Source organism: Lontra canadensis, unplaced genomic scaffold (assembly GCF_010015895.1).
Source record: "Lontra canadensis isolate GAN:19392208 unplaced genomic scaffold, GSC_riverotter_1.0 scaffold112, whole genome shotgun sequence".
Taxonomy (NCBI): Eukaryota; Metazoa; Chordata; class Mammalia; order Carnivora; family Mustelidae; genus Lontra; species Lontra canadensis.
In genome coordinates, this window is record NW_022631106.1 from 3,380,708 (window position 1) to 3,406,493 (window position 25,786).

The 25,786-nt window shown below is 38.7% G+C and overlaps 2 protein-coding genes, 2 long non-coding RNA genes and 1 other non-coding gene across 5 annotated transcripts in view; 2 read left to right on the plus strand and 3 right to left on the minus strand.

Moving 5' to 3' along the window:
* On the plus strand, positions 1-17,947 carry CNOT11 (CCR4-NOT transcription complex subunit 11). Its single transcript, XM_032840418.1, has 7 exons — positions 1-588; positions 3,406-3,570; positions 12,478-12,630; positions 14,164-14,366; positions 15,520-15,722; positions 17,087-17,183; positions 17,262-17,947. Exons 1-7 carry the CDS (start codon positions 75-77, stop codon positions 17,457-17,459), a joined length of 1,533 nt encoding a protein of 510 aa, XP_032696309.1. The 5' UTR covers positions 1-74; the 3' UTR covers positions 17,460-17,947.
* On the minus strand, positions 14,370-23,231 carry LOC116856799. The gene is made up of 5 exons (XR_004380628.1): positions 22,582-23,231; positions 21,593-21,732; positions 19,629-19,772; positions 17,220-17,436; positions 14,370-14,522 (listed from the first exon to the last, which is right to left on the minus strand). It is a non-coding gene; the product is annotated as an uncharacterized LOC116856799 (long non-coding RNA).
* On the minus strand, positions 21,401-21,515 carry LOC116856819. Its single transcript, XR_004380633.1, has one exon. It is a non-coding gene; the product is annotated as a small nucleolar RNA SNORD89 (small nucleolar RNA).
* The window catches only part of LOC116856800, a 23,855-nt gene continuing 20,216 nt past the window's right edge, over positions 22,148-25,786 (plus strand). Inside the window, exon 1 of the long non-coding RNA XR_004380629.1 lies at positions 22,148-22,235. This is a non-coding gene — a long non-coding RNA (uncharacterized LOC116856800). The remainder of the gene's footprint in view (positions 22,236-25,786) is intronic.
* Positions 23,320-25,786, minus strand: part of RNF149 (ring finger protein 149) — a 26,681-nt gene continuing 24,214 nt past the window's right edge. Inside the window, exon 7 of the mRNA XM_032840419.1 lies at positions 23,320-23,900. Within this exon, the coding sequence (XP_032696310.1) occupies positions 23,845-23,900 (56 nt within the window). The 3' untranslated portion in view covers positions 23,320-23,844. The remainder of the gene's footprint in view (positions 23,901-25,786) is intronic.

The following is a 25,786-nucleotide window of genomic DNA, read 5'->3' on the forward strand; positions in this document are numbered from 1 at the left end:
TTACGGCCGTGGGGACGGGGCGAGCCGGCGCCAGGGCCACTGCGGCCGGGAAGCAGGGCAGGCGGGTGAGGTTGATGCCCGGTGGCGGGGTGAGCTCGGCGTCTGGCCGGCTACTCACCGCCGCAGAGCAAAGGGGTGCCCGGGAAGCGGCGGGGTCGACGTCCAGGAGCGGTGCGGGGGGCTCCGCCGGCGGCAGAAGCGGAGCAGGCGGCCCCGGGCTGGGCAGTGGAGGCCCGGGGGGGCCCACGGGCAGGATGAGCCTGACCCCGAAGGAGCTCTCGAGCCTGCTGAGCATCATTTCGGAGGAGGCGGGCGGCGGCAGCACCTTCGAGGGCCTGTCCACCGCCTTTCACCACTACTTCAGCAAGGCCGACCACTTCCGCCTGGGCTCGGTGCTCGTCATGCTGCTGCAGCAGCCGGACCTGCTGCCCAGCGCGGCGCAACGCCTCACCGCACTCTACCTGCTCTGGGAGATGTACCGCACGGAGCCGCTTGCCGCCAACCCCTTTGCCGCCAGCTTCGCGCACCTGCTCAACCCCGCGCCACCGGCCCGCGGCGGCCAGGAGCCAGACAGGCCGCCGCTCTCAGGTACGCCCGAGGCGCGCCTCCCCTCGTCCGTGCGGCCCCTCCCTCCCGAAGACAGGTGTGCGCTGTGGATAGACTGGGCACTTAACGCCTGAGCTTGTGCGAGAGTTCATCCCCAAGTGAAATGGTCTCCTTTTGAAATTATCAAATCCCCCCACCACCACCCCCGCAAAGTTTGGAGAAGGGGTAGCTTAATTACAGATTCAGGGCACCGCAGATTATTCCTCTCCACTGTACGGGCCGTAAAGTCACGCAGCTGAGTGGAGCATGACAGCTAGCAACTCAGTCTCAGTTAATGTAGAGCCCGTCTCAGGTGTGTGACGTTGTAACTAATGACACTCTGCCCGGGTTTTAAGTCCAGTCGAGTAAGTAGAATTAAGTAGAGTAAATAAAAGTTCAGAACCCGAAGAAGTTGTTGGACGGAAATAGACATTATATGGTGTTTAAGGACTTTGCAGCCACCTTCGTTGGTCTGATGCGTGTCTCTGAATGACGTGATGGGGAGAGGTTATAAGGTAGTCTCAAGTTCATGGCCTAACTCAGGAAAGGCATGACTACTGGACGTTATGTAAAATGTATATTTGTGCAGTATTGGTGAGGTCAGATCAGTGGGCTTCATTCGAGGCTGCCTTTTTTTTTTTTTTTTTTAAACTCAAAGAGATTCTTTGAGACTTGACTTTGGGAGAACAACTGAGCCAGGAAAGGAGAAACGCACAGAAGGGATGGTGATTAGTGATAGAGCACATGGAAAACTAAGACAAAGACCAGAGTACTGGGGGAAGTAGATAGAGGTAGGGAACAGTTTGACCTCATAGTACTAAACCAGTGGGAAAAAGAGCACTGTATAGGTAGGGGCCACTATACAGAGTTAAAAGGTGAAGGCAGTGGATTTTGAGATAACACCAAGTTTTTCATAGCACAGGAGGCTTCTTTGTAAGCTAGTTGGTGTTCATGCTTGGCACCCCTTTTGGATCTAAAGCATCTTCTGGTTGGTTTCCTGCACTGCTCTTATGTAAGAGGGGCAAACTTCATGTTGGATAAAATGCCCTTAGGGTACTAGTACTGAACTAGGCCTTCAGAAGGTTTAAGAATGCCCAGAAAGTAATGGAACATACCATGGGAAGTCAGAACCCAACCCACCATCCTTGGGGGCCCTTAGCAGAGAATGGGGACAGTGTGGGATTTACTCAGCCTATAGGCAAAGGGAGGATGACTTATGGTCATTCTCAAATGCCATGAGTCTAAACCTCGATTCAGACCGTAGACTGCACTGTAAACAGAAATTTGCCAGGGAAAGATTCCATGGATAGGTTATTTTACCTCTCTTTGCCTCAGTTTCTTTGTTTATAAAATGCAGATAATAATTCCTAGCTTACAGGGTTATTATGAGGAATGAAAGTATAATAATTGCTAACCATTATTAAGTTTCTCAGGTGATTCTGATGCAGAGGTAGGATTGAGACTGTATCTAGATGTAAATAAGATGGCTTCCCTGCACTCAAGCTTGTGGTCTGGTTGGGGAGACATAAATGTAGCCATAAGCTGATGTAGTAAGTGTTGTACTAGATGTCACATACTAAATGTTCAGTGGCACAGATGAACAGCTACCTTTGTGGCTGGAGACATTCTCAGAGGGAGTCATGTTTTTGCTGGATATTGATTAGAGATGAGGTAGGGGGTGTGTGAGGGAAGTGTGTGGCCCTGTCAGGTATTCTTAAAAAACTGGGTATATTGGATGTTTTGAAATCAGGAATATCGAGAATCTGGGAGATTCGGTGCAAGAGGAGTGTAGGATATGTGGGTTGGAATGGAGTTCAAGAGATGAGATTAGGAAAGTGGATCAGGACTAGATTATAAAGGGTTTTATAATGGTGCAGAATTTTGGGTTTAATTCTGTGTAAACAGGTTAAGTAACGTGCAGATGTGTACCTAGAAATAGTATAAATAAGTAGTAAGTGGGAATGTGGACTGTGGGTGATGGATTGGTGGGTAGGAGTCAAAACTGGGAGCTGGGGAAATTAGGAAGGCTGGCCTAGAGTCCTGGCCAGAGAGGAGGGGAGGGGATGGAGATGAGGAAACAGAATCTAGTGTCAATGCTGCTGTGAGATGGATGAGGCTTGGTGAGCAACTGAATGTGGGACAGAAGAGAACAGCATTTGGCACTGTGGGAATTTTGTAGCTGCACTGTGCATTGAAGCAGGTATGAGATGCATATTTGCGCTGCTGAGGCTTCCTTGTCTCTTCTGCTGGTACAGTTGCTCACAGCGTTAGAGGAGAAAGAAAAGCATTTCTGAGCACTAGCTTTTTTATTTGTTTTTGCTTGCATGTGTAAGCTTCAGCCTTTGCATGTTGGAAACAAAGTTTTTTTGTTTGTTTTGTTTTTTAAGATTTTATTTATTTATTTGAGAGAGAGAGTGTGCGAGAGAGCGTCCAAGCAAGGGGAGCAGCAGGCAGGAGAAGCAGGCTCCTCACTGAGCAGGGAGCTGGACCAGGGGCTCGATCCTAGGACTCCGGGATCATGGCCCAAGCCAAGGGCAGCCACTCAACCAACTGAGCCACCTAGGCGCCCTTGCAACAGTTTTTCACAGTTAAAAAAAAAAACTTAAGTCTCACTGATATTGCCACAAATCAGAGAATTTCAAATGGCATATTTAATTACATTTTCATAAATGTATATGTTTGGTTACCTGAAATTTCATTATAATTTTGTCTTTAAAATATGTGAGTGGAGATGGCAAGTAGCATATGTTAATTTTACCAGAGTCAAATAAATTTTTAAAAATAACCATTGGAGAAATTGTTATACGTTTTTATTTACAGGATTTTTGCCTCCTATAACTCCACCAGAAAAGTTTTTTCTTTCCCAGCTGATGCTGGCACCCCCAAGAGAACTCTTCAAAAAGACACCTCGACAGATTGCACTGATGGACGTTGGAAACATGGGCCAGTCTGTGGATATTAGTGGGCTTCAGCTAGCCTTGGCTGGTAAGGTATTGGTGGGTTTGGGTTTTCTTGTGTGGTAACATTAGGCCCTGCCCCCCTTGTTTTTTTTAGGGAGGGGTTCTCTATTTAAAATGAAGGTCTTTGTAAATGTGCTAAAAGCTTGGTAACTTCCATGAAAAGCGTAACTTCAGTACTGGATCCTTGCTAATATGGCATATAAATTCATTCTAAGTTTTCATTTGAATTGATTGCTTTTCCAGTTTAAGAAGAATGCTGGATAAAATTTAGTAGGTTTAAAAAAATTTTCCTGATGTCAAAGTGATCTACAAATTCAATGCAATTTCTATTAAAATCCCAACAATGTGTTTTGCAGACATAGAAAAAACCATCATAAAATTCATACAGAATCCCAAGGGACCCTGAATAGTCAAAATGATTTTTCTTGGCACCCTTGTTGAAAATTATTTGACCATAAATGGAAGGGTTTATTTCTGGGCTCTCTATTCTATGATCATTGCTTTGTCTGTATTCCACTTCCCCATGTTTTATTACAGTAACTTTGTAGTACTTTTTGAAGTAAGGATGTGTTAAACCTCCCCTGTGTCCTACATTTCAAGATTGCTTTGGCACCTTCTGTGTTACACGTATAAATGAATGAATGGGTTCTCTTGAAGCAGAAGTGTGTTGTGATAGAAAATAAAGGGACTTTCTTGACCTGGTGGTCAGACAGAGCCTCTCTGAGTAGGGAAGGTAAAGAGGCACCTTTCGCTTGACTGCTCTCTGAGTATAAATATGGATGAATGGGTCTTACCACTTGAGAGTGATTCATTAGGGAAATTCTAATATGTAGGCAAATTTGTGAACCCTTGACCTTGTGATTGAGCTGCAGTGTTAATTTTGACAGTTCCCCATCCTTCTTAGACTTAATGCATCTGTGGCATTTGGTTTCCTACATAAGGTGACATTATTCAATAAACTACTCTTTCCTTGGAGCATTCTGAACCTTTGGACCTCAATTTTTAACTCCTGGGTATCAACAATATAACTAACAATGGTTATTATCTGAGACCAAGAAAAATATATATATTTTTTAAGACTTTATTAATTGTCAGGGAGAAAGAGAGCAACAGGCAGAGGAAGCTGGCTCCTGGCTGAGCAAGGAGGGAGATGTGGGACCCTGGGATCATCACCTGAATCAAAGGCAGACACTTAACCAACTCCACCCAGGTGTCCCAAGAGAAATCTTTTTAAGACTTTTAAGATTGAAGGTTTGTAGAAATAATCATTAGTCACTAGTGCTAGATACAATCTATTCACAGAAATAAAACAATTTCTTTACAGATTGTATGAAATAAAGAAGAAATAAATACAATTCTTTACAGATTGTATGAAGCTGGGTACAGAGGTGACAAGCAGTTTCAGTCACCTTACCTTCGGAAGGGATATATATTTTGAGGGTTCTAGCTTTGTGAGAATCAGGTCTGACCTCCCTTGCAACTTACAATGACTTGAGTTACTCTGTGAGAAAGTTTTAATGTATATCAAGCCCAGGAAGGAGTATGTGCTAGAGTTTGTCTAGGGAGAGCTTGGCAAAGTGGCTAACCTTGCTGCTTGCTATTCCCCCAGACTGAAGATGCCCTAATCCATTCATTTTTACAAGTACCAGGGGAAAAAAGTGATAGACCGTTCTTCGCTGGAGCTGGCTACCACAGATCGCCTTTGCAGAGACCTGCAGTTCATATCTTGTAGTAGGATTCATGGACCAGAGGTTATTTATGGAGGATGCAGTTGCATTTTTTTTTAACTTTAAATAAACAAGCAGACAGGTCAAACAAAAGTAACCACAAGGGCACTTTTACCCTGTTAATAATGTCAGTATTCATTTCAGAGGTTTTATTAAAAATTCCTGGGGCACCTGGGTGGCTTAGTGGGTTAAACCTCTGCCTGCAGCTCAGGTCATGATCTCAGGGTGCTGGGATCGAGCCCCGCATCGGGCTGTCTGCGCAGTGGGGAGCCAGGTTCCCCCCTCTCTCTGCCTACTTGTGATCTCTCTCTCTCTCTCTCTCTCTCTCTCTGTCAAATAAATAAATAAATAAAATCTTTAAAAAAAAAAAAATCCTGACAACCTGCAGTTACTAGTTTGCCACACTATGCCAATTTAAACATTTTTCCACGTTTTGGTAGGGAGTATGTTAATTTTATGTATTTTAGCGATCAGAAAACAGCATCTCAGGATAATTTTAATTAGCATTTTTCGTATTAAATGAATGCATCTGAACATGTTATAGTTCTAAGGCATCTTTCATGTCTGGCCATTTTTCCATTGGATCAATGGTTTTTTTATTAATATGGGTAGTTCTTTAAGGAATCGAGTCTAGCTATGTTTTCAGAATTATAAAATCTGAAACATGCAGTTCTAAAACCTGCATGTATTAAGGAATTACAAAATGACCCTGGAGCAGCCATCCTCTAGGTTAAGAAGTGGGGAAGTTTAAGGACCTGGAGGCTCCCTGTGTGTTTCTCTTACTAGCTACTCCCCACCTCCTCCATCAATAAGCTCACTTTTGTGGTAATCATTCATAATTTACTTTATAGTCTGCCCTCGGTACGTGCCTGTAGTTTAACTTTGGATGTTCTTAAACTTGATGTATATGTGGAATCATACTGTGTTCTTTTGGGTGTTAGTTGTAAGGTGAGTCCATGTTGATGAATTGTAGGGCTTGCTTTTCGTTGTTGTGACATTCGTACAATGGAATACCAAGTTCTTCATCCATTTTACTATTGATGGACATAGTGTTGCTGTGAACATTTTGGTACATTCTCCTGGTGTACATGTGTGTTTCTTCTAGAGAGAAAGATAAGCATATGTAAAACTTGACTAGCTAATGGCACACTGCTTTTCAGAGTTGCTGTGCCATGTTTCATTCCCATGAGCAGTGTGCAAATTATATGACATTCTCTGCATCTGATAATTTTGGGCTTGTTAATTTTTGTCATGTAGGGTGTGTAATAGTACCTTGTGTTTTGACTGATTCTCCCTGCTTCCCTTTCTCAATGAGGTTGAACATCTTTTCAGATGTTTATTGGCCATTCAAGTTTTGTTTTTTTTTTAATAAAGATTTTATTTATTTGTCAGAGAGAGAGAAGCAGGGGAAGCATCAGGCAGAACAGGCAGAGGGAGAAGCAGCCTCCCCACCCAGCAAGAAGCCCGATAGAGTACTCGATCCCAGGACCCTGGGATCGCGACCCGAGGCAAAGGCAGATGCTTAACCGACTGAGCCACCCAGGTGCCCCCCCCCTTTTTTTCCTTTTTTTAAAATAAAATACTTGGAAGTCAGCCCATTTTTTCTTTATTAAAAAATTGATTTGGGGGCACCTGGGTGGCTCAGTGGGTTAAAGCCTCTGCCTTCCGCTCAGGTCACGATCCCAGAGTCCTGGGATCCAGCCCCACATCAGGTTCTCTGCTCAGCGGGGAGCCTGCTTCCTCCTCTCTCTCTCTGCCTGCCTCTCTGCCTACTTGTGATCTCTGTCAAATAAATTTTTAAAAAAATTGATTTGTAGTTTTTTGTTTTTTTAAAAAATTGAAGTTTGACAGTTGACAACATTAGTTTCAGGTGTACAACACAGTGATTTGACAACTCTATGCCTTTATTCAGTGCTCAATCACAATAAGTGTAGTTACCATCTGTCACTATACAAAGTTATTGTATTATTAACTATATTACCTATGCTGTACTTTTCATTCTCATGATTTATTTATAACTACAAGTTTGTACCTCTTAATCCCCTTCACCTATTTTTTTTTAAAGATTTTATTTATTTACTTACTTGACAGAGATGGCAAAATTTCACAAATGGCAAGATTTCATTCTTTTGTTTTATATTCTTTTTCACAATATTCCATTGTGTCTGTGTGTGTGTGCGCGCACACATATATGAGATATATACATATATATGTATATATAATATGTAACATATATATGTATATATCATATATATATGCATACACACACACACACCACATCTTTATTCATTTATCCATGGATACTTAGGTTGCTTCCGTATCTTGGCTATTGTCTTTTTGAAATAGTGTTTTTGTTTTCTTTGGGTAAATATCCAGAAGTAGAATTACTGGATCCTGTGGTACTTCTGTTTTTAGTTTAGAGGAACCTCCATACTATTTTCCATACAGTCTGCACCAGTTTACATTCTCTGCCAGCAATGCTTAAGGGCTTCCTTGTCTTCACATCCTCACCAAGGCTTGGTATTTTTTTCTGACTGGTGTGAGGTGGTATCTCACTGTGGTTTTGATTTGCATTTCCCTGGTGATTAGTGATGTTGAAAATCTTGTCATGTGTCTGTTGGTCATCTGTGTATCTTCTTTGGAGAAATGTCTATTTTGGTCCTCTGCCTGTTTTTAAGTCTAATTTTTGTGTGTGTGTTGTAGGAGTTCTTTATTTATTTTGGATAATAACCCCTTATCATATAAATCACTTGCAACTAGCTTCTCTCATTCAGTAGGTTTTCATTTTATGGTTTTCTTTGCCATACAAAAGCTTTTATTTTGATGTAGCACCAGTTGTTTATTTTTGCTTTTGTTTCCCTTGCCTGGGGAGACTTATCCATAAATAAGTTGCTAAGGCCAATCCAAGAGTTTACTGCCTATGTTTTATTTTAGAAGTTGTACGGTTTTGGGGTGCCTGAGTGACTCAGTTTGTTAAGCATCTGCATTTGGCTCAGGTCATGATCTCCAGGTCCTGGGATCAAGACCCACCTCAGGCCCCCTGCTCATCAGGGAGTCTGCTTCTCCCTCTCCCTCTGTGCATGTGCTCACTCGCTCTCTCTCTAATAAAAAGATCTTTAAAAAAAAAGGTTTATGGTATCAAGTCAATATGTAGGGTTTTTATCCATTTTGAGTTTATTTTTGTGTATGGTATAAGAAAGTGGTCTAGTTTCATTCTTTTGCATGTAGCTATTTAGTTTTCCCAGCACCAGTTACTGAAGAAACTATCTTTTCCTCCAATTGTATGTTCTTACCTCCTTTATGGTAGATTAATTGGTCATTTAAGCATGGGCTTATTTCTGGGCATTCTGTTTTGTCCTGATACTATACTATTTTGATTATGATAGCTTTGTAGTAGTTTGAAATCCAAGATTGTGATACTTCCAGCTTTGTTCTTTAAAAAGATTGCTTTGGCTATTCAGGGGCCTTTTGTGGTTCCATACTAATTTTAGGATTATCTGTACTAGTTCTGTGAAAAATGCTATCAGCATTTTGGTAGGGATTGCACTGAATCTGTAGATTGCTTTGGGTAGTATGGACATTTTAACAATATTTGTCCTTCCAATCCTTGAGCAAGGAATGTATTTCCATTTCTTTGTGTCGTCTTCAATTTCTTTCCTCAGAGTTTCAGAGTTTACATAGTACAGATCTTTCAACTTTTCAGTTAAAATTATTTCTGGGTATCTTCCTGTTTTTAGTGCAGTTGTAAATGGAATGGTTTTCTTGATTTCTCTTTCCACTGCTTTGTTATTAGTGTATAGAAATGCAGCAGACTTCTGCACATTGATTTTGTTTTCTGGAACTTTAGTGAATTACTTTATCAGTTCTAGCAGTTTCTTGGTGGTTCTTCAGGTTTTCTCTATATAGTATCATGTCATCAGCAAATAGTAAAAGTTTTACTTCTTCCTTACCAGTCTTTCTATTTATTTTTTGTCTGACTGCTCTGGCTAGGACAGGACTGTGCTGAATAAAAATGGTGACCTTAGCCGGAAAGCTTTCAGCTTTTCACCATTGTGATGTTAGTTATGGATTTGTCATATGTGGCCTTTATTATGCTGGGGTATGTTCCCCATATACCCACATTGTTAAGAGTTTTTATCATAAACAGATGTTGAATTTTGTCATATGTTTTTTCTGCATCTATTGAGATGACTATATCCATTTTATCCTTTATTTTGTTAATGTGGTATTACCATGTTGGATGATTTGTGGATTTGATGATTCCTGGAAACTTTCAATCCAGGAATAAATTCCACCTGATATTTCTGTTCTAATCTTTATTATTTCCTTTCTTCTGCTGGTTTTAGGTTTTGGTCTTTCTCTAGTTCATTTGGGTATAGGGCTATGTTGTTTGAGATTTTTTTTGCTTGAGGTAGGTCTGTATTGCTAAACTTGGAACCACTTTTGCTGCATCCCAAAGGTTTTGAACTGTTGTGTTTTCATTTTCATTTGTTTCCATGTACTTTTTTATTTCTTCTTATTTCCTGGTTGACCCATTCATTGTTTAGTAGTTTGTTACTTAATCTCCATATGTTTGTCTTTCTGTTTTTTCTTCTAGTATCATAGTATTGTCATCCGAAAAGATGCATGGTATGACTTCAAGTCTTTTTGAACTTGTTTTCTGGGCTAATATGTAATCTTACTATCAATTTCTCCCTTTATGTCTGTTAATACTTGTTTTATGTATTTGGGTGCTTCTCTGTTGGGTGTGTAAATGTTCACAATGGTTAGATCTTGTTGGATTGTCCCTCTTATGATTTTATAGTGGCCTTCTTTATCTTTCGTTAGTCCATACACTTACTTAAGGTTTTTGTTTTGTTTTGAGAGAGAGCATGTGCACTAGCAGAGGGAGGATCAAAGGGAGAGAGGGAGAAGCAGACTCCCTACTGAGTGCAGTCTGAATCCCAGGACCCTGAGATTATGACCTGAGCCCTGAGATCATCACCTGAGCCAAAGTCAGATGCTTAACCAACTGAGCCACCCAGGTGCCCTTTTTTATGTGTTTGTAAGTAGGCTCCATGCCCAATGTGGGGCTTTAACTCACGACCCTGAGATCAAGAGTCCCATGCTTTACCAACTGGGCCAACCAGATACACCTAGAGTCTTTGTTTTAAAGTTTAGTTTGTCCAATATAAATATTGCCACCCAACTTTTTTTTTTCCCCCCATCCATTTGCAGGGAATATCTTTTCCCATACCTTTACTTTCAGTCTGTCTTTGGGGCTGATGTTTTTGTCTCTTGTAGGAAGCATGTAAGTAACTCTGTCTTTTTATCCATTCAGTCACCCTGTGTCATTTGATTTAAAAGTAAATGTGCACTTAGTTCATTTAAAGTATTCATTGATAGGTACTTTTTGTCATTTTGTTAGTTTCCTGTTTGTTTTTGTAGTTTTCTGTTCTCTTGATCTCTTCCCTTATGATTTGATGACTTTATTTAGTGTTATGCTTGGGTTCACTTCTATTTTTTGTGAATCTGTTATAGGCTTTTGGTTGTTGGTTACTGAGGTTCATATATAATATTCTTTGTATACACTAGTCTAAATTAAGTTGCTGGTTGGGTAAGTTTGAACACATTCTGAAAGCACCTTATTTTTACTCTCCCACCCCACATTTTATGTACATATTATCCTATTTTCTACCTTATTTTGTGCCCTTTATTATAGATATAATTGATTTTACTGCTTTTGTCTTTTAACCTTCATACTAGCTTTATAAGTGATCTACTACCTTTAGTATGTGTTTGTTTTTACCAGCAAATTTTTTTCTTTTCATAGTTTTTCTTCTAATTATGGTTTTTTCTTTCTTATAGAAGTCCCTTTAATATTTCTTGTAAGGCTAGTTTAGTGGTGGCAAACTCATTAAACTTTTGTCTGTCTGGCAAACTCTGTCCTTCAGTTCTGAGTGATAACCTTGATGTCTGGCAAACTCTATCTGTCCTTCAGTTCTGAGTGATAACCTTGCTCTGGGGCAAGTACTATTGTTTGTGTTTTTTCTCGGCCCTTTGAATATATCATGCCACTAGCCCTTCTGGCCTGCAGTTCCTGCTCAAAGAACATCTTTATGTTCTTTCCGTAAGGCTATATGATAGCCTTATGGGGTTTCCCATTAACTGTGCTTTTCCCTTGCTTGTAAGATCCTCTTTAATTTTTGATGTTTTCATTATGTATCTTGGTGTGGAGCTTCTCAGGTTCATCTTGTTTAAGGCTCTCTGCTTCCTGGACCTGGCTGTTTCCTTCCCTTGGTTAGGGAAGTTTTCAGTGATTCTTTCTTCAAATAAGTTTTCTGCCCCTTTCTTCTTTTGGGACTCCCTATAATGCAAATATTATGCTTGATTTTGTCACAGAAGTTTAACTTAGCCTCATTTAACTTTTTTTTTCTTTTTGCCATTCAGCTTGAGTGCTTTCCATTACCCTGTCTTCCAGATCATTGATCCTTTCATCATCTGCTAATCTGCTTTTGATCCTCTAGTGTAGTTTTCATTTCAATTACTGTATTCTTCAACTTCATTCTTAATTCATTTACTTTTTTCTCAAGCCTAGTGAGGACCTTTATGACCGTCACCCGAACTCTTCATCAGGTGGATTTCTTACCTCTTGTTTCCTTTAGTTCTTTTTCTGAGGTTTTGTGGGTTTTGTTGTTGTTGTTGTTGTTCAGAGCTTCCTCTGTCTCCTCATTTTGTCTGACTCTCTGTGTTTGTTTCTATACATTAGGTGTGTCAGTTCCATCTCCTGGACTTGAAAGTAGTGGCCTTATTTAGAAAAGGCCCTGAAGAGCCCAGTACCTCAGCCCTCCCTGGTCTCCAGTACCAGGCACTGCAGGGGTATCCCCTGTGTGGGCTGTATGTACCTTCCTGTTGCAACTGGTCTGTAATGGTGAAGGGTGCTCTGATGGATGGGACTGGCCCCCAGCACAACTGGCTGAGAGGCCTGACTGCATATAGCTGCTGCTGGCTTGTTGGTGGGTGATGTTAGCTCTTGTTGGATTTGTCGTTTTGGGGGGGATATATATATATATATATATATATATATATATATATGTATTTTTTTTTTTCATACTGAATTGCCCTTTGTTTGTATGTGTTGCAGGCAGCTTTTTCCAATTAGTAGCTTGTCTTTCTCTCTCCTTGTGATACCCTCAATTTAAAAATGTCTCTTTATCTTTTTACAGAACGCCAGTCTGAATTGCCAACCCAAAGTAAAGCTAGCTTCCCTAGTATTCTCAGTGACCCAGACCCAGACTCTTCTAATTCTGGATTTGACAGCTCGGTTGCCTCTCAGATCACAGAAGCTTTAGTCAGTGGACCAAAGCCACCTATTGAAAGTAGGTATATATAATTTTATATACTTGGGTTTTATTTTACCAGCATCCTGAGGCTTGTTTTTTTTAAAACATGGTGTTATTTTTTTGTTGCTCCTTAAACTTGAATTCAGTAAATAATCTCCTAGTGTCTACTAGAACATAGTAGAGGTGGTCAGTTAAGTTAGTTTCTTAAATAAAATTACACACCAAGTTTTCTATTATCAGTAGCATTCCTGAAGATATAAATTCCAATTTTACTAAAATGAGTCTTCTGTATATTTTTATAGTGCTTTATTAATCTTATCACTCTCATTACCTTCTCCCTTATAAAATTTTACTGATCATATAGTTCTTATTTTACTTTAATTCAAAGAAAACATCTACTGAACTTGAAATAATACAACTATATCTTTTGGTTTCATAGGCTTTTATGTTTTATGTTTTAATGATGAAGGCATGCTTTATGCTTAAAAATAAGAAAATGTTCTCCAAATTACAGTGTTACCAGGAGTTTAAAACTCACGTGACTTTAATGTCATTATCAGATCTTTGTCATAAATGGGCTTAGTATCTGTAGTCTCAGCCAATGGCACATACTGATTTTTTCTTAATACTTGCTTAAGCACAACTTTGTGTTGCATGAGCCACCAGAAATATATGTGAAAAGCAAATCAGTTACCTTGTGGGAATGTTTTCCTTATCATATAAGTAGTACTTCTGAGGAAGTGTTAATAATTTTGTTTTTTCCTGTAAATGGTCTGAAAAGATTGAGATGCTAGTCCTAGTGATGAGAGTGAAGAATGACCGATGATTCTTAGCCAGAAAACCTTATCAATAAACTAATCTCACATTTGGCAGGGGCTAGGATCCATGATCAGAATAGGCCATTTTAGGCCCTGTGAAATTTATTCAGTGAAAATCCCAGCCAGCATTTATTTTAGTGGGTTTATAACTTAAGAGATCAATCTTGTATCAAAAATAGTTGAGGTATTGAGTCACTGCATTTTCTGATTATACTTTTATTGTCTCTTATGAAAATGAATATGGGATTTATGGATTTAGGGATTTATGAAAGTCTCCAGATTCATTTGAAAATGTTAAAAGGCAGCTATGCTTTTCTGTTTCCTGATATTTCATCTCCATTTTGCCACCTCAAGGTTGTAAGATGCAAAGAAAATAATCAGTATAAATAATAATGGTCTCTGAGTAAAATTGTGGTAACTAAGAGTAGGATGAATAAGATCAAATAGCATTTAATTTTTCCCATCAGAACTTTTACCAGTATGTGAAGTTGTATCCTTTGCTTCTGAGTGGTGATCATGCTTGAATTAAAGATAATCAGATCATGGTGTATTTTCTTTGTCTCTTGAAAAATAGATTTGGTCTCTAGCATGGTAACGTTAGGTCAGTGTTTTATTCTGTTGGTATTCTGAATAAAACCCTGACTTTCTGTATCCTCTCTGCTTTGGATTTTGAAGTCTGAGAGTTTTATGTAGATGTGTGTAAGTGTTAGCTTACTGATGATAGAAGCAAACATTCCTATTCTTATTACAGGCCATTTCCGCCCAGAGTTTATTCGTCCACCACCTCCACTCCACATTTGCGAGGATGAGCTGGCTTGGCTGAATCCAACAGAGCCTGACCATGCAATTCAGTGGGACAAATCAATGTGTGTCAAGAACAGCACTGGTGTGGAGATCAAGCGAATAATGGCCAAAGCCTTCAAAAGCCCCTTATCTTCTCCTCAACAAACACAGGTATATATTTATTGTAAGCATTTTGTCTTTAATCTTCCACATGATAAACAATAAATGATCCTGTCAACAGGAGCCAGCAGTAGGAAGTGTTTTGGATCCAAGGAGTCTTGGCTCTCTGGATCTTTGTTCTGCTTTTCCAGCTTTGGTCATTTTACTCTGGAGGGGAAAGACAGATTTCACATTTTTGGCACACTGTATACATTGTCACATTTAAGCTGGACAATAACTCTACTGAGGGTACCTGAGATTATTAACATTCCATTAAGGAGAAAGAAAATGAGATCCAGGGAAGGTAAACTAGCCTCCATCACACATCTGGTTAGTAGTAGTGGATCTGAGATTGAGAGTAGCTCCTGCTGCCCAAGTGTAAGACTCCCCTTGGGGGGAAGGCAAGGACACCTGGTGTGTGCTTTGTTTGGTGAATTTTATTATCCAGCTTGCATACTTTCACATTAGAACTTGTGAGGATATACTGACACTTCTAATCCCGTTTACACCAAAAAAAATGGTATTTCTCAAAGTCAAATAATAGCTGTGTTTACAGTTCTTGTTTGCTAGGCCGTTCTGAAACACAGTCCGCTATGGTATTTGCAGGTAGGCAGGGGAAACAGTGTGGACAATTTGTAAGAAAAAGCACTTATTTGGCAGAAATGTTTTTGAATATACCTCTTTAGGTTACAGAGTGTGAGCAGGACCTGAACTGTGCACTGATAACTGTACAGAGGGCAGCTCTCCGTCTTCCTGTCCTGCTTCTCTCCTTAAGGATTTGTGCTCTTGTTTCTCATGTCCCTCAGCTCTCTGTGGTGTGTGCTTTTCTGGAGAGCCGGTTGGCAATTAAATTACTTTAGGTTCTAACAGATGACAGAAAAAGTCTACAGAGGTATTAAGGGTGATATTGTTATAATCCAGACAGTATTCTATCCAATCAGGCAGTACTGAGGCTGGTTTAACGCCCAGGAGGGCTCACTAGCATGTTTATAAACAGTCTTTACAGTTCAGTTATAAATTTGAAAATCAAGACACGATTTTAATGGCTTGAGGGAAGAAATTTATGAAGTTGGTTCAATGCAGACAATTTTATAGCTTGTTTTTATAAGCAGGAAAGAGAGTATTTGACTCAATAACCTCTTTTTAAAAATTTGGTTGTATTTAGCTCTTGGGTGAGCTGGAAAAAGACCCCAAACTCGTTTATCATATTGGCCTCACTCCAGCCAAACTTCCTGACCTGGTGGAAAACAACCCTCTGGTTGCTATAGAAATGCTGCTGAAGTTAATGCAGTCAAGCCAGATCACGGAGTATTTTTCCGTCCTGGTCAACATGGACATGTCTTTGCATTCAATGGAAGTTGTAAATCGGTAAGTTTTTATACTCAGTCGGGTAGGGGAGGGGGCTTGCAACAAATTTTAAGTTTTTTTTTGTTTTTTTTTTTTAACCTTCTTGAAATTGTACTAAAGACTCTGTGCTTTTAAGCTAATCAGCCGTTGAGAAAAAGCCTGGCTGAAAGCCAGGTGATCACAAGTAACATGTGTAAGAGTGTTCTTTCTAGAGTGGGAGGGGGAGGAAGCATGAGGTTTTCAACTTTTTTTTTCTGTCACTGGCAAAACTCATTAGCTGCTTGTTGAAAATATACTACCTCATTTCTGCATTCTCCTGCACAAGCCTTTCCCCTCTGTAGACTCATACTTCCTTCAGGGGCTTCCTTTGACTCCAGTCCTTGGATTGACCTACCTCTGACCTACCACTGCTCCCCCTTCACTACATTCTTACAGCATTATTGTCTTCACCAGATACTTGGTATTTAGTCCAAGAATAACCACATCTTTTTGTCAGTTTATTATTCTTTCTAGAGAATAATTTCAAGGACAAAGTCTGTTCCTTGTGCCCCCCACCCCCATCTTTCCTCCTCTCAAGAGATCATAGCACTATTCCTCAGAGCCATGGTTCCTCAGTGCCTTATGGAAGGTTTTACAGTCAAATTTCACATTTCTTTTGGAAATGCACAGTGTATAGTTAGCATAGCATCTCTTTATCTAAAAATGGAATTCCCATCCCATCTTTTTGTTTTCCTTAAACATTCCACAGAATCCTTTGGAAAATACCAGCTTTCCTTTTTAAGACTCCCAATATGCTACTATGCCTTCTGTCACATTCTATCCTGCTCTCTACCACTGTGTTCCTAAATACACCACATTAATCCCAGATTCCAAGCTTTTCATCTGATCATTCATTAGGTTATTAGGAACACTTACAGGTTTCAGTTTAAGCCACTTGACCTCTCAAGGCTTTTCCCATCTTTTCATTTACACTGCTTCTTACAACCCCCCTTTTTTTTAAGCATTTAAGTTATATAGTATACTATCAACTTACCAAACTATACCTTCTTCTCAGATATGCCACCTTCCATAGCTCTTAGGTATAATTGGGGTTTAGTAAATGTTACTTATGAGAGTGTGAACTCTGATTCAACCAAAATCACACAGAAATGTGGTGTGCAAAAAAAATGAGTAATTACCATGTATAATGCTAAGTATACACTTAAAAAATGGAAATGTCCTTTATTAACAACCAGGGTGACAGGCTCAGGCTTATTTGCATAAATATGTTTAAAACTAGGTAACTGATCATAAATCAGAAATTTTCACTAAATAACCATAAAATCTAAAATTTCTCTCTGGTTAACAGTATTTAATAGCCCTAACTTTTTAACTTTATGAAACAGACTAACTACAGCTGTTGATCTACCTCCGGAATTTATTCACCTTTATATATCAAATTGCATCTCTACTTGTGAACAAATTAAGGATAAATATATGCAGGTAAGTAACAGAAATTTTGGTAAATTTTATACATACCTGCCAAGAAAACGGGTACACTAATTTTTTTTTTCCCCCCAGAATCGTTTGGTGCGTCTTGTGTGTGTCTTTCTCCAGTCCTTGATCCGTAACAAAATTATTAATGTGCAGGACTTGTTTATAGAAGTGCAGGCATTCTGTATTGAATTCAGTAGGATACGAGAAGCTGCTGGCCTTTTTCGTTTGTTGAAGACACTGGATACTGGAGAAACACCTTCTGAGACCAAAATGTCAAAATAATACCTCATCAGAACCACGTTCATTGTTCAGCTGTATTGTGACTTAATTTTTAAAACTGTTAGAACCTTGAATGGATCGTTTGGCCTAATGCATATAAACACCACTTTATCTACTTAAAGCAAAAGTTTCCTTTCCTAGATGACTTTTTCGTAAGAACTTGGAAAAATGTGTCTCTTAGATGTCTTGCTGATTATCAGGAGTAACGGTTATCTACAAGAAGTAGATACTTGCAAACAAGTAGATGAGGTTTTAGCACTGTAGAGCAAAGTGCCTGTTTTTGTTTCAAATACAAGTTACAGGCTACTGATAAATTGAGAATCTAGTTTTCTTAAGAATTTGTCATACTGCCCTTGAGATGAAATCAGTTGAATGTTTTTGAATCAAGTGGCAAATAGAAGTTTGGTCCTGAAACCCATTTGTGTGTATAGCCCTTAATTTCTCATGAAGGACAGTTTGAAGTAAGGACATGCTTCTAACTTGATCCTTTCTGTCACTTAACAGACAAAAATACATGCATTTCTTGGGCCTCTTATAAACATGGGAACTCTTAGAAACCTTTTTTTGAGACTACAATAGCTGGTCTAAGTTTTGTTTTTTTCTTCTTGAGATGTTTGTTAGTTCTTCAGTTATAAGTCTAAGATAGTTATTTTTTTGTTTTAAGGAAAAGTATTAGTCCATGCTTTGGGAGATATCGCCACTGAGGTTTTACTCAGGTAAAACCTCCCTGAGTGGGAACTGTACCTGCTGCCTGTGGTAGGGCAGATGGCCTGTTTGCAACGTAGAACAAGGTGGCATCGTGTGGGCTGTTACTCCTCACTTAACTTTGGACAACAGTGCCTTACATTAAAGTTTTTTATGAACTGTATCATCTGATGTGTGTTTTTTACTTGAAGAAACCGTGAAAAATTCCGAATTTACTGAGGTGCCTCTCTATATTCTTTATAGGGAAATCATCTATTCAATAAGAATTACCTTCCAGTTTAACCCTCAGCAAAAGTTAAAACCACTAGGTATGGTGTCCTTTAAAATGAGTAAAAATAAGTTTCAGTCTTTTATTATTGGCAAAAGTGCATACTCCCACTAGATTTATAAGAAATTTTATGTTAGCTATTCTTATGAAAGGTATTTGTAAATATACTTAAAGGAAAGAAGAACCCAAACCAATATAACAAGAAGAATGCCTTTAAACATACAAAAATTTTAGCAACCTTGATTTCTGTCCATACCTAAAAGTGGACAACACTGTTTTAAACCGTTCATTATGCAGATAACTTTTTGGAATGGCAAAGTTTGGACCACTGCAGAAGCAACCCAAACTCAAGCTCCAGAACCTACTGATTCTCTGGTAACACTGAATGCGTGGCTAACAGCACTGTAACTCATGCCTGAACAAAGTTATCTAACATGTATTCTCTCTATAAGGCACTTCACAGCCTCTATGTGCCCAGAACAGTAGATAACACTATACTTGGGTGCCATTTTAAACTGAAATCACCAAGGTACAAAATTTTAGAAAACATGTACTAAACAGACTGTGGAAGAGGACACAGTATTGACAGTTTGAGAGGTGAAACAAGAAGGCAAAGCGTCCTCTTGTTCAACCTCAACTGGAAAAGTGTGTTTGGTGCCTCAAAATTTTCACCACATTGTATGGGTATGTGTCCACCACAACTGCCAAAGCACCAAACATCACAGAAGCATAGCGTATGTCATACACATCCTGATTTTGGGGTTACAGATAAGTTTCAGTAGGCAAATTTACAAACATGGACTCTGCAAATAAAGAGATGGACTACTGCTAATCATTTCAAGATCGGACTATTGGTGTTGAAAGAGAAAAGATTTTTAACTCTGGCCTACAAAGAATAGCTAGTAATATTTAGGGGAACATTTTATTTTTTTAAAAGATTTTATTTATTTATTTGACAGACCACAAGTAGGGAGAGGCAGGCAGAGACAGGGGAGAAGCAGGCTCCCTGCTGAGCAGAGAGCTGGATGTGGGGCTCGATCCCAGGACCCTGAGATCATGACCTGAGCCGAAGGCAGGCGCTTAACCCACTGAGCCACCCAGGTGCCCCTAGGGGAACATTTTAAAAAGAAAAGTCAGGTTTACATTTACAACACCAGCAAAAGGTTCTTAAACATGTTTAAAGGTAGAAGAAAGTTTACCTGAAATAAATTACAATCCTGGAATTCAGTTAACTGTAATCAGCTTTTAAATGTAGCTCAAGATACTGCCATGTTTAAAACAACACAGCCTGAATTCTCCGGATTTTCTAGCTCCAGTTTCTAGCTGTAAAATCTTCAGATCACCTGTTAAGACAGCACTAAGTTACATCTTAGAGTAGAAATAAAAGATACTTCAAAAAATAAAGTAATTTAGGGATCCTAACTATAACTATTTCAAATAATTCTCTTAAGTGTTTATACATTTAAACAACTTTAAAGAAATGGTTATCACCTTTCTTACAGAGTATACACTTCCACAATCTTTTTTTTCCCTTAAAGATTTATTTTGAGAGAGAGCAGGGGAGGGGCAGAAAGTCTTAAGCAGACTCCCCACTGATAGGGAGCCAGACATGGGGCTAGATTTCACAATCCTGAAATCAAGAGTAAGATGCTCAACCGACTGAGCCATACAGGCACCCCCATTTCCACAAACTTTTAAGCAGCATGTACCACTTTAGTACATTCTGTAATGATTCATTCCCATGAAAAACAATGGATCCTGTATTTAAATTTTAAAAATTTAAACAATTTTTTAAAAGTAGTCTCCACAACAGGTGTGGAGCTTGAACTCATAGCTGTGAGACTGAGACCTGAGCTGAGATCAAGACTTGGACGCTTAACCAACTGAGCCACCCAGGTGCCCCTCATGTACCTATTTTAAATACTTTGAGTAATAGCACTTTACCATTTTAAAGATATCTGGAAAATTAATGCATGGGAAGAACTTTTTACATATTCTTTAAAATTCTTGCACCCTCTACCTACTAAGACATTTTGCTGGTTTCACTTTAATCTTTTTTTTTTTTTTTTTTTTAATGCAATCACTACTGTTCTTAGCAGAAAATCCCTAAGATGCTTCCAAAAGCACTTAGAATCCTGGGATCCAATACCTGTGCAGTCGAGCCCACAGGAAGTACTGGTGTTCCCAGCTTTCTCATTAGCCCATAATATACAAGCTTACACCTCATCAAGAAGAAGGGATTGACTTTTTTATTCTTAAATTAATGGGATGCACATATCTTTTTCAATTTATAACTTATTTTATACTTTGCTCTTAGAGTAAGAGCAAATCTTTAGCTGCATGGCTGATAATGACATTGTTGAAACTTCACTTTCATAACAATTACATGTTAGCATTTTTTAAAGTGAAATGCTTGTCTTTTTAAAACTTCAAAAATGAAATTAACTGGGAAAGGCGTAGGTGGCTTTTCTAATTGGTTGTTGCATCACAGAAGCATAGCGTATGTCATACACAAGACTCACTTTGGTTCAGGCCAGCATCCTGTGCTTTGTAAATCACAAAATATGGTTTGTGCTGGGCTCAAAGAAACTCCTTTTGACCAAACATGTAATTATCTCAAGTTCTAGTCAGTAACATACACATACTGATTTAATCTCAGCCTTCACTGAGCAAATAAACTTTAATGTTCTCAAAAGAAGAGACTTGGCCAATTAAGCTATCCTCTTAGGGAGTTTGGTTATACTAGGCATTTCATCCAAGTGGGAACACACCTGTTCTTTATGGTTCTAGCAGTTCCTGATTTAGCAAGTATATTGTAAAGTATGAAGAAAGGTATCTACTACTCATTTAAGGGCTGATGGCTTAGATTCACTGATTATTTTTTCTTAAAAATACCTGAGATTTTTGGGGGAGGAGGGAGAAGACCCCTCTTGGAAAGCCTGCCCAAGTGCAAAACTTCAGTCCTGATGTTACTGAGGTCAGACCAGTGGTTCGCTTCCGGAGATTTTGTCATTGTGCACCCCACAGAGAGCAAACTGCTGATGGGCACACTGCAATTCGGCCTTTTACTGTCATCACTCCTCAGTGACTGCAGGGAACAATTTCTCAGGGAAGGTTTTATATATTGAAGATCCCCAAAAAGTCACCAAGCAAGGAGGTTTACCTGCTGAAGGTGCTCTTTTTTTTGCACCACTCCTGGCCTTTGTGGTTTTCTGGAGGGAAACCCAGAAGCAGCGCCAGCAGGCAGATGACGGAGTGCTTCAAGTTCACAACCAAGCTGCTTCCTTCACACACTGCCTGTGACTTTGAAAGTTAAAAAAAATACATATTGTTTCTACACTATTTGTTAAAAAAAAAAAAAGGCTTTTATGACAACTGTTAAAAGGAAAATTATTGCCATAAATAGTATGACTAACCTTAACCAAACCTCTCTGGTTTACTCTTCCTTCCTTACATTCCCCATTATTCTGAGTGGCATTTCATCAATTTTATGTCTCAGCAAAAATTCTGCTAATATTTTATCTCAGAAGCTAAACTGGGTCAGGCCTGGTTAGTACTTGGATGGGAGACCCTTCTCTATCATTTATTTCTATCTTTAAAAAAAAAAAAAGCCTAGCGGAACTTTCAAAGTATTGCAGTTTTCTATTTTCTCTTGATAATTCCTTTCTCTGCTACTGAAGACATATTTCTAGAGATGAGACCAGACCACTACAATTCTTCCAATCTCTTCTATTTGTAGTTTAGTGTTCAAACTCTTTAATTAAGGAAAGCTATGTCTGATAGCTGCTAATAAAGAAATCACACTTGTGTAATTATCAAAAACAATATACCTTGATCTGTCATAGTATTCTTTTTAGAAGTCTGCTTTATTGGATACTATAGAGAATTATTAATTAAAGCATTTCTCCCAAGTATGTATCTTAAAATACAAAGAGCAAAAAATCTACTTGGTACAGAATCAAGGACATACTTTCCTATTCTCAAAAAACCACAGAAGGCAGATTTCAAAGATAATGGCTATTATGGAAACCTACTTTGAGGCTGTTAAAATGGAGCTCAAAGACAAATTTTCTATTTCAGCAGCTCCTCAAATTGAACCTGGCCAGAGTGTACTTCAGTAGTAGTGGAAAAAAAAGAAAAAGTAAAACTCACCAAGTGTTTCACTATGGCTAGAATCCAGGTGCAACAAACTGTTTTAAAAAAATAAGCTATATACAACTTAGATGCAGCTTTAAGAATAAATTCTTTAGATTTTTAGAAGTTGTATTTTTCTCAACATTTATTTTTTACTCACAAAATAAAGATATACACAGCAACTAGCTTAGAAGGAACAAAGAACAACAGTTAAAAGGTAACTCTCCCTCACCCTCCTCCACTTCCACCTCCAAGAGGGAGAAGACTATGTGTGTGCTTAATCATTTTAGAAAACTTAAGAGCACAATCTCCAAAAGCTTTACATTAACCTGACCCTTTCACCTACAAGAACAGCCAAGATTTTAAAAAGGATAGATGACACAAGGTCATGATTAAGTCTGCTTTAAATCAATCAAGAAAACTGGTTGCTTATTTTGTAGTGACAATCAAAATTCTCCATCTATTACCTTTTTAGTTGTAAAGATTAAATAGTAGTTGGGACTAATACAGTCATCATATACTAAAAAAAAAAAAAGTCTGCCTACTCGATTTCCTTAAGGCAATGAAAAAAATTTTTTTTTTAAATTTTAAGGCAATGAAAAATTTATTGCTCAAGTGTGATGCAGACAGAATCTTAGCTTTTTTTATTTGTGGAAAAGGACAAATTTCCCTCTAAGTGTCATAAGAAATTAGGAATTAAAAAGGAAAACGGCAAATCCTTAAGTCATCTAGTGCTTTTCCTATAATTCCAAGATAATGACGAAGTCTTCTTAGATTTCAAAGTCTCTGGATGATGACATGGAGGTTCAAGAAAGCTATAGATTTCTCTCATCTCATTCACAGGTTTAATATTCTAGAAAAGTCTTTCCTCCAGGGAAAACTCATGATCAATCACTGAATTATACAATTGCATCTCCACTGGTCTAAATTCAGTTGCTCAGTCTAAAATCATCCTTGAGAAGCAAAATTAATCCTGTTTTTACAGTACCGTAGCAGCTAGTCTACTATTCAGAAACATACCCCGACCTTTAGAGTGCCTTCCTAGTGGTCTCTGTAATAGTCCAAAGCAACATACTGTTTATCATAAATGATACATTTTAGTAGATAAATATATTAAAACTAATCAAAACGTCTCTTTAAGAATAAAATAGCCCTTTGGATATCAAATCAAAATCTGAAAGGTAAAAGAATGTACATTATTTTCAAATATACAAACTATGTGCTGAAGTTAAAAAAAAAAGTCCTTTAATTTGAGCTGAAGCTCTATCCATGATGTGGTCATCAGGATGTGTGTGAGGAGATGGGTCCTCCACGTTGCAGGTCACTCCTGCCCGCTTCTACAACAAAGCAACAAAAACCAATGTCACTTCACATATTCTGAACTGTAATTACATAAACAGACCCTTTAGAGGCTATAATTCAAGAAACAACAGAAAAATTTAAACAAAACTTACATGTAAAAATGGTAACTCATTTCAGAAAGTCATGAAAAATATACGAGCATCTTCTTCACATATATATTATGAAAGGTTTTCTAGTATTAGTCTAACCAACATTACTCTGATCAGCATGGGGCTATAAAGAAAAGACAGTCTTAGTTGGTGGTATTAGTGTATGTTTTCAAAAGTAAACCAGAGAGCTGTGACAACGACGATGACCGTGTCACCACTGCCCATGAAAAGAGCGAGCATTTACTGGATTATATATGTGACCCAATGAGGACTAGGATATTATTATGCTCATTTTACAGATGATTAAGCACAGGCACAGTGAGGTTAATCTATCTTGGAAGAGGAACAGGTATTTAACTCTGGACAGACTGTTATTACTAGGAAGAGTAACACAAAATAATTTAAGCACAAAGGTTTCTTACAGGAACAGAATACTCCTTAAACTCAGAATACTTGAACTCCCCTACAGTCAGAGCCAAGAAGGTCAACTGGACAACAGAAGGAGCACTCGCCAGGGAAACACCCTCTGGCAAGTAGTCTGCTATTAATAATTTCCATGTTTTATTTCTGGTTGCTCCTAAGACCCCAGCAAATGTTTTCTCAACTTTAAGTGAAGCCATATTTTATTCCGGAAGTACTAATGTCTGCTTAAAAGAACTGATTTCTCCAATTTAACATTTCTCAAATTATACTGGTATGGTGATAAAGTAGAAAGAACATTATCATTTAAAATTACCTGTCAACTTACTGGTTAACAAATACTTGTAAATATTTTAAAAAAGGGGGGAGACAAAAAATAAAATAGAAACCAAGTGCACATGCACACACACATGCGTGGCACACATACGTACTCACATACACACACACGTGCGCGAGCACACTAAAGTATGAGGGGGCCCAGCTTCTTCAGAAGGCATCTAACATTCTGTTGTTCTACAGCTTAGCTTCTTTTTCCACCTTTATTTCTATGCACTACTTCACATGATATCATCTTAGCTGAGAGGAGAGATGCTGATAAACTAATACACAACAGGTAACAAGAACGCAGGAAACATGGGAGACTGCTTTTGAAAGACATTCTGTCAGGATAAGAGTTCTCAGCAATATTTAAGTATCTCAAGGGTGGTCAAGTACTAGAGAAAGGAAATTTAGTTTCTTTTCTGGAGATTGAAGGCAATGGCAAAAATCACACTGGCATGTACTTGGGCTCAATTTGATGGAATCCCTGAGGTGGTTCAATCCCAGCAGGAGGCCAGGGAGCTAATTAGGAGAATGCCCTTTCCACCTTCCAGTGTTATGAAATGAATGCTCCCCTTCTCTTTCACAATGTGGTCTTTTCCCACTGATACCAGGTTAAAACCCCAGTTCTAATACTTCTAGCTATCTCTGCCTCACAGCTTAAAACATGTCAAATACAAAAGTGATTCAGTTTGAGTATCACTGATTTGGAAATTATGTGTCCTCTTCCCGTAATGACAAAATTCAAAATTTAGAAGCATCAGTTCTTCCCAGTTAAAGTAAGATGTAAATTTATTCGATTATAATAAAAATTCTAATGGGATTTTCTTTCACTTAGCAAATAATTTGATTACTTTTTTTTTTTTTTAGAAAATGTAGAATACGGGCGCCTGGGTAGCTCAGTCGTTAAGTATCTTCCTTTGGCTCAGGTCACAATCCCAGGGTCCTGGGACTGAGCCCAGCATCAGGCTCAGCAGAAAGCCTGCTTCTCCCTTTCCCACTGCCCCCCACTTGTATTCCCTCTCTCGCGGTCT

Excerpts from the sequence above, each read along its gene's own strand:
- CNOT11 (XM_032840418.1), top strand. The coding sequence starts at position 75 with ATGCCCGGTGGCGGGGTGAGCTCGGCGTCTGGCCGGCTACTCACCGCC. Across the intron at positions 589-3,405 it reads AGACAGGCCGCCGCTCTCAG|GATTTTTGCCTCCTATAACT; the intron begins GTACGCCCGAGG and ends TTTTATTTACAG. Across the intron at positions 3,571-12,477 it reads GCTTCAGCTAGCCTTGGCTG|AACGCCAGTCTGAATTGCCA; the intron begins GTAAGGTATTGG and ends ATCTTTTTACAG.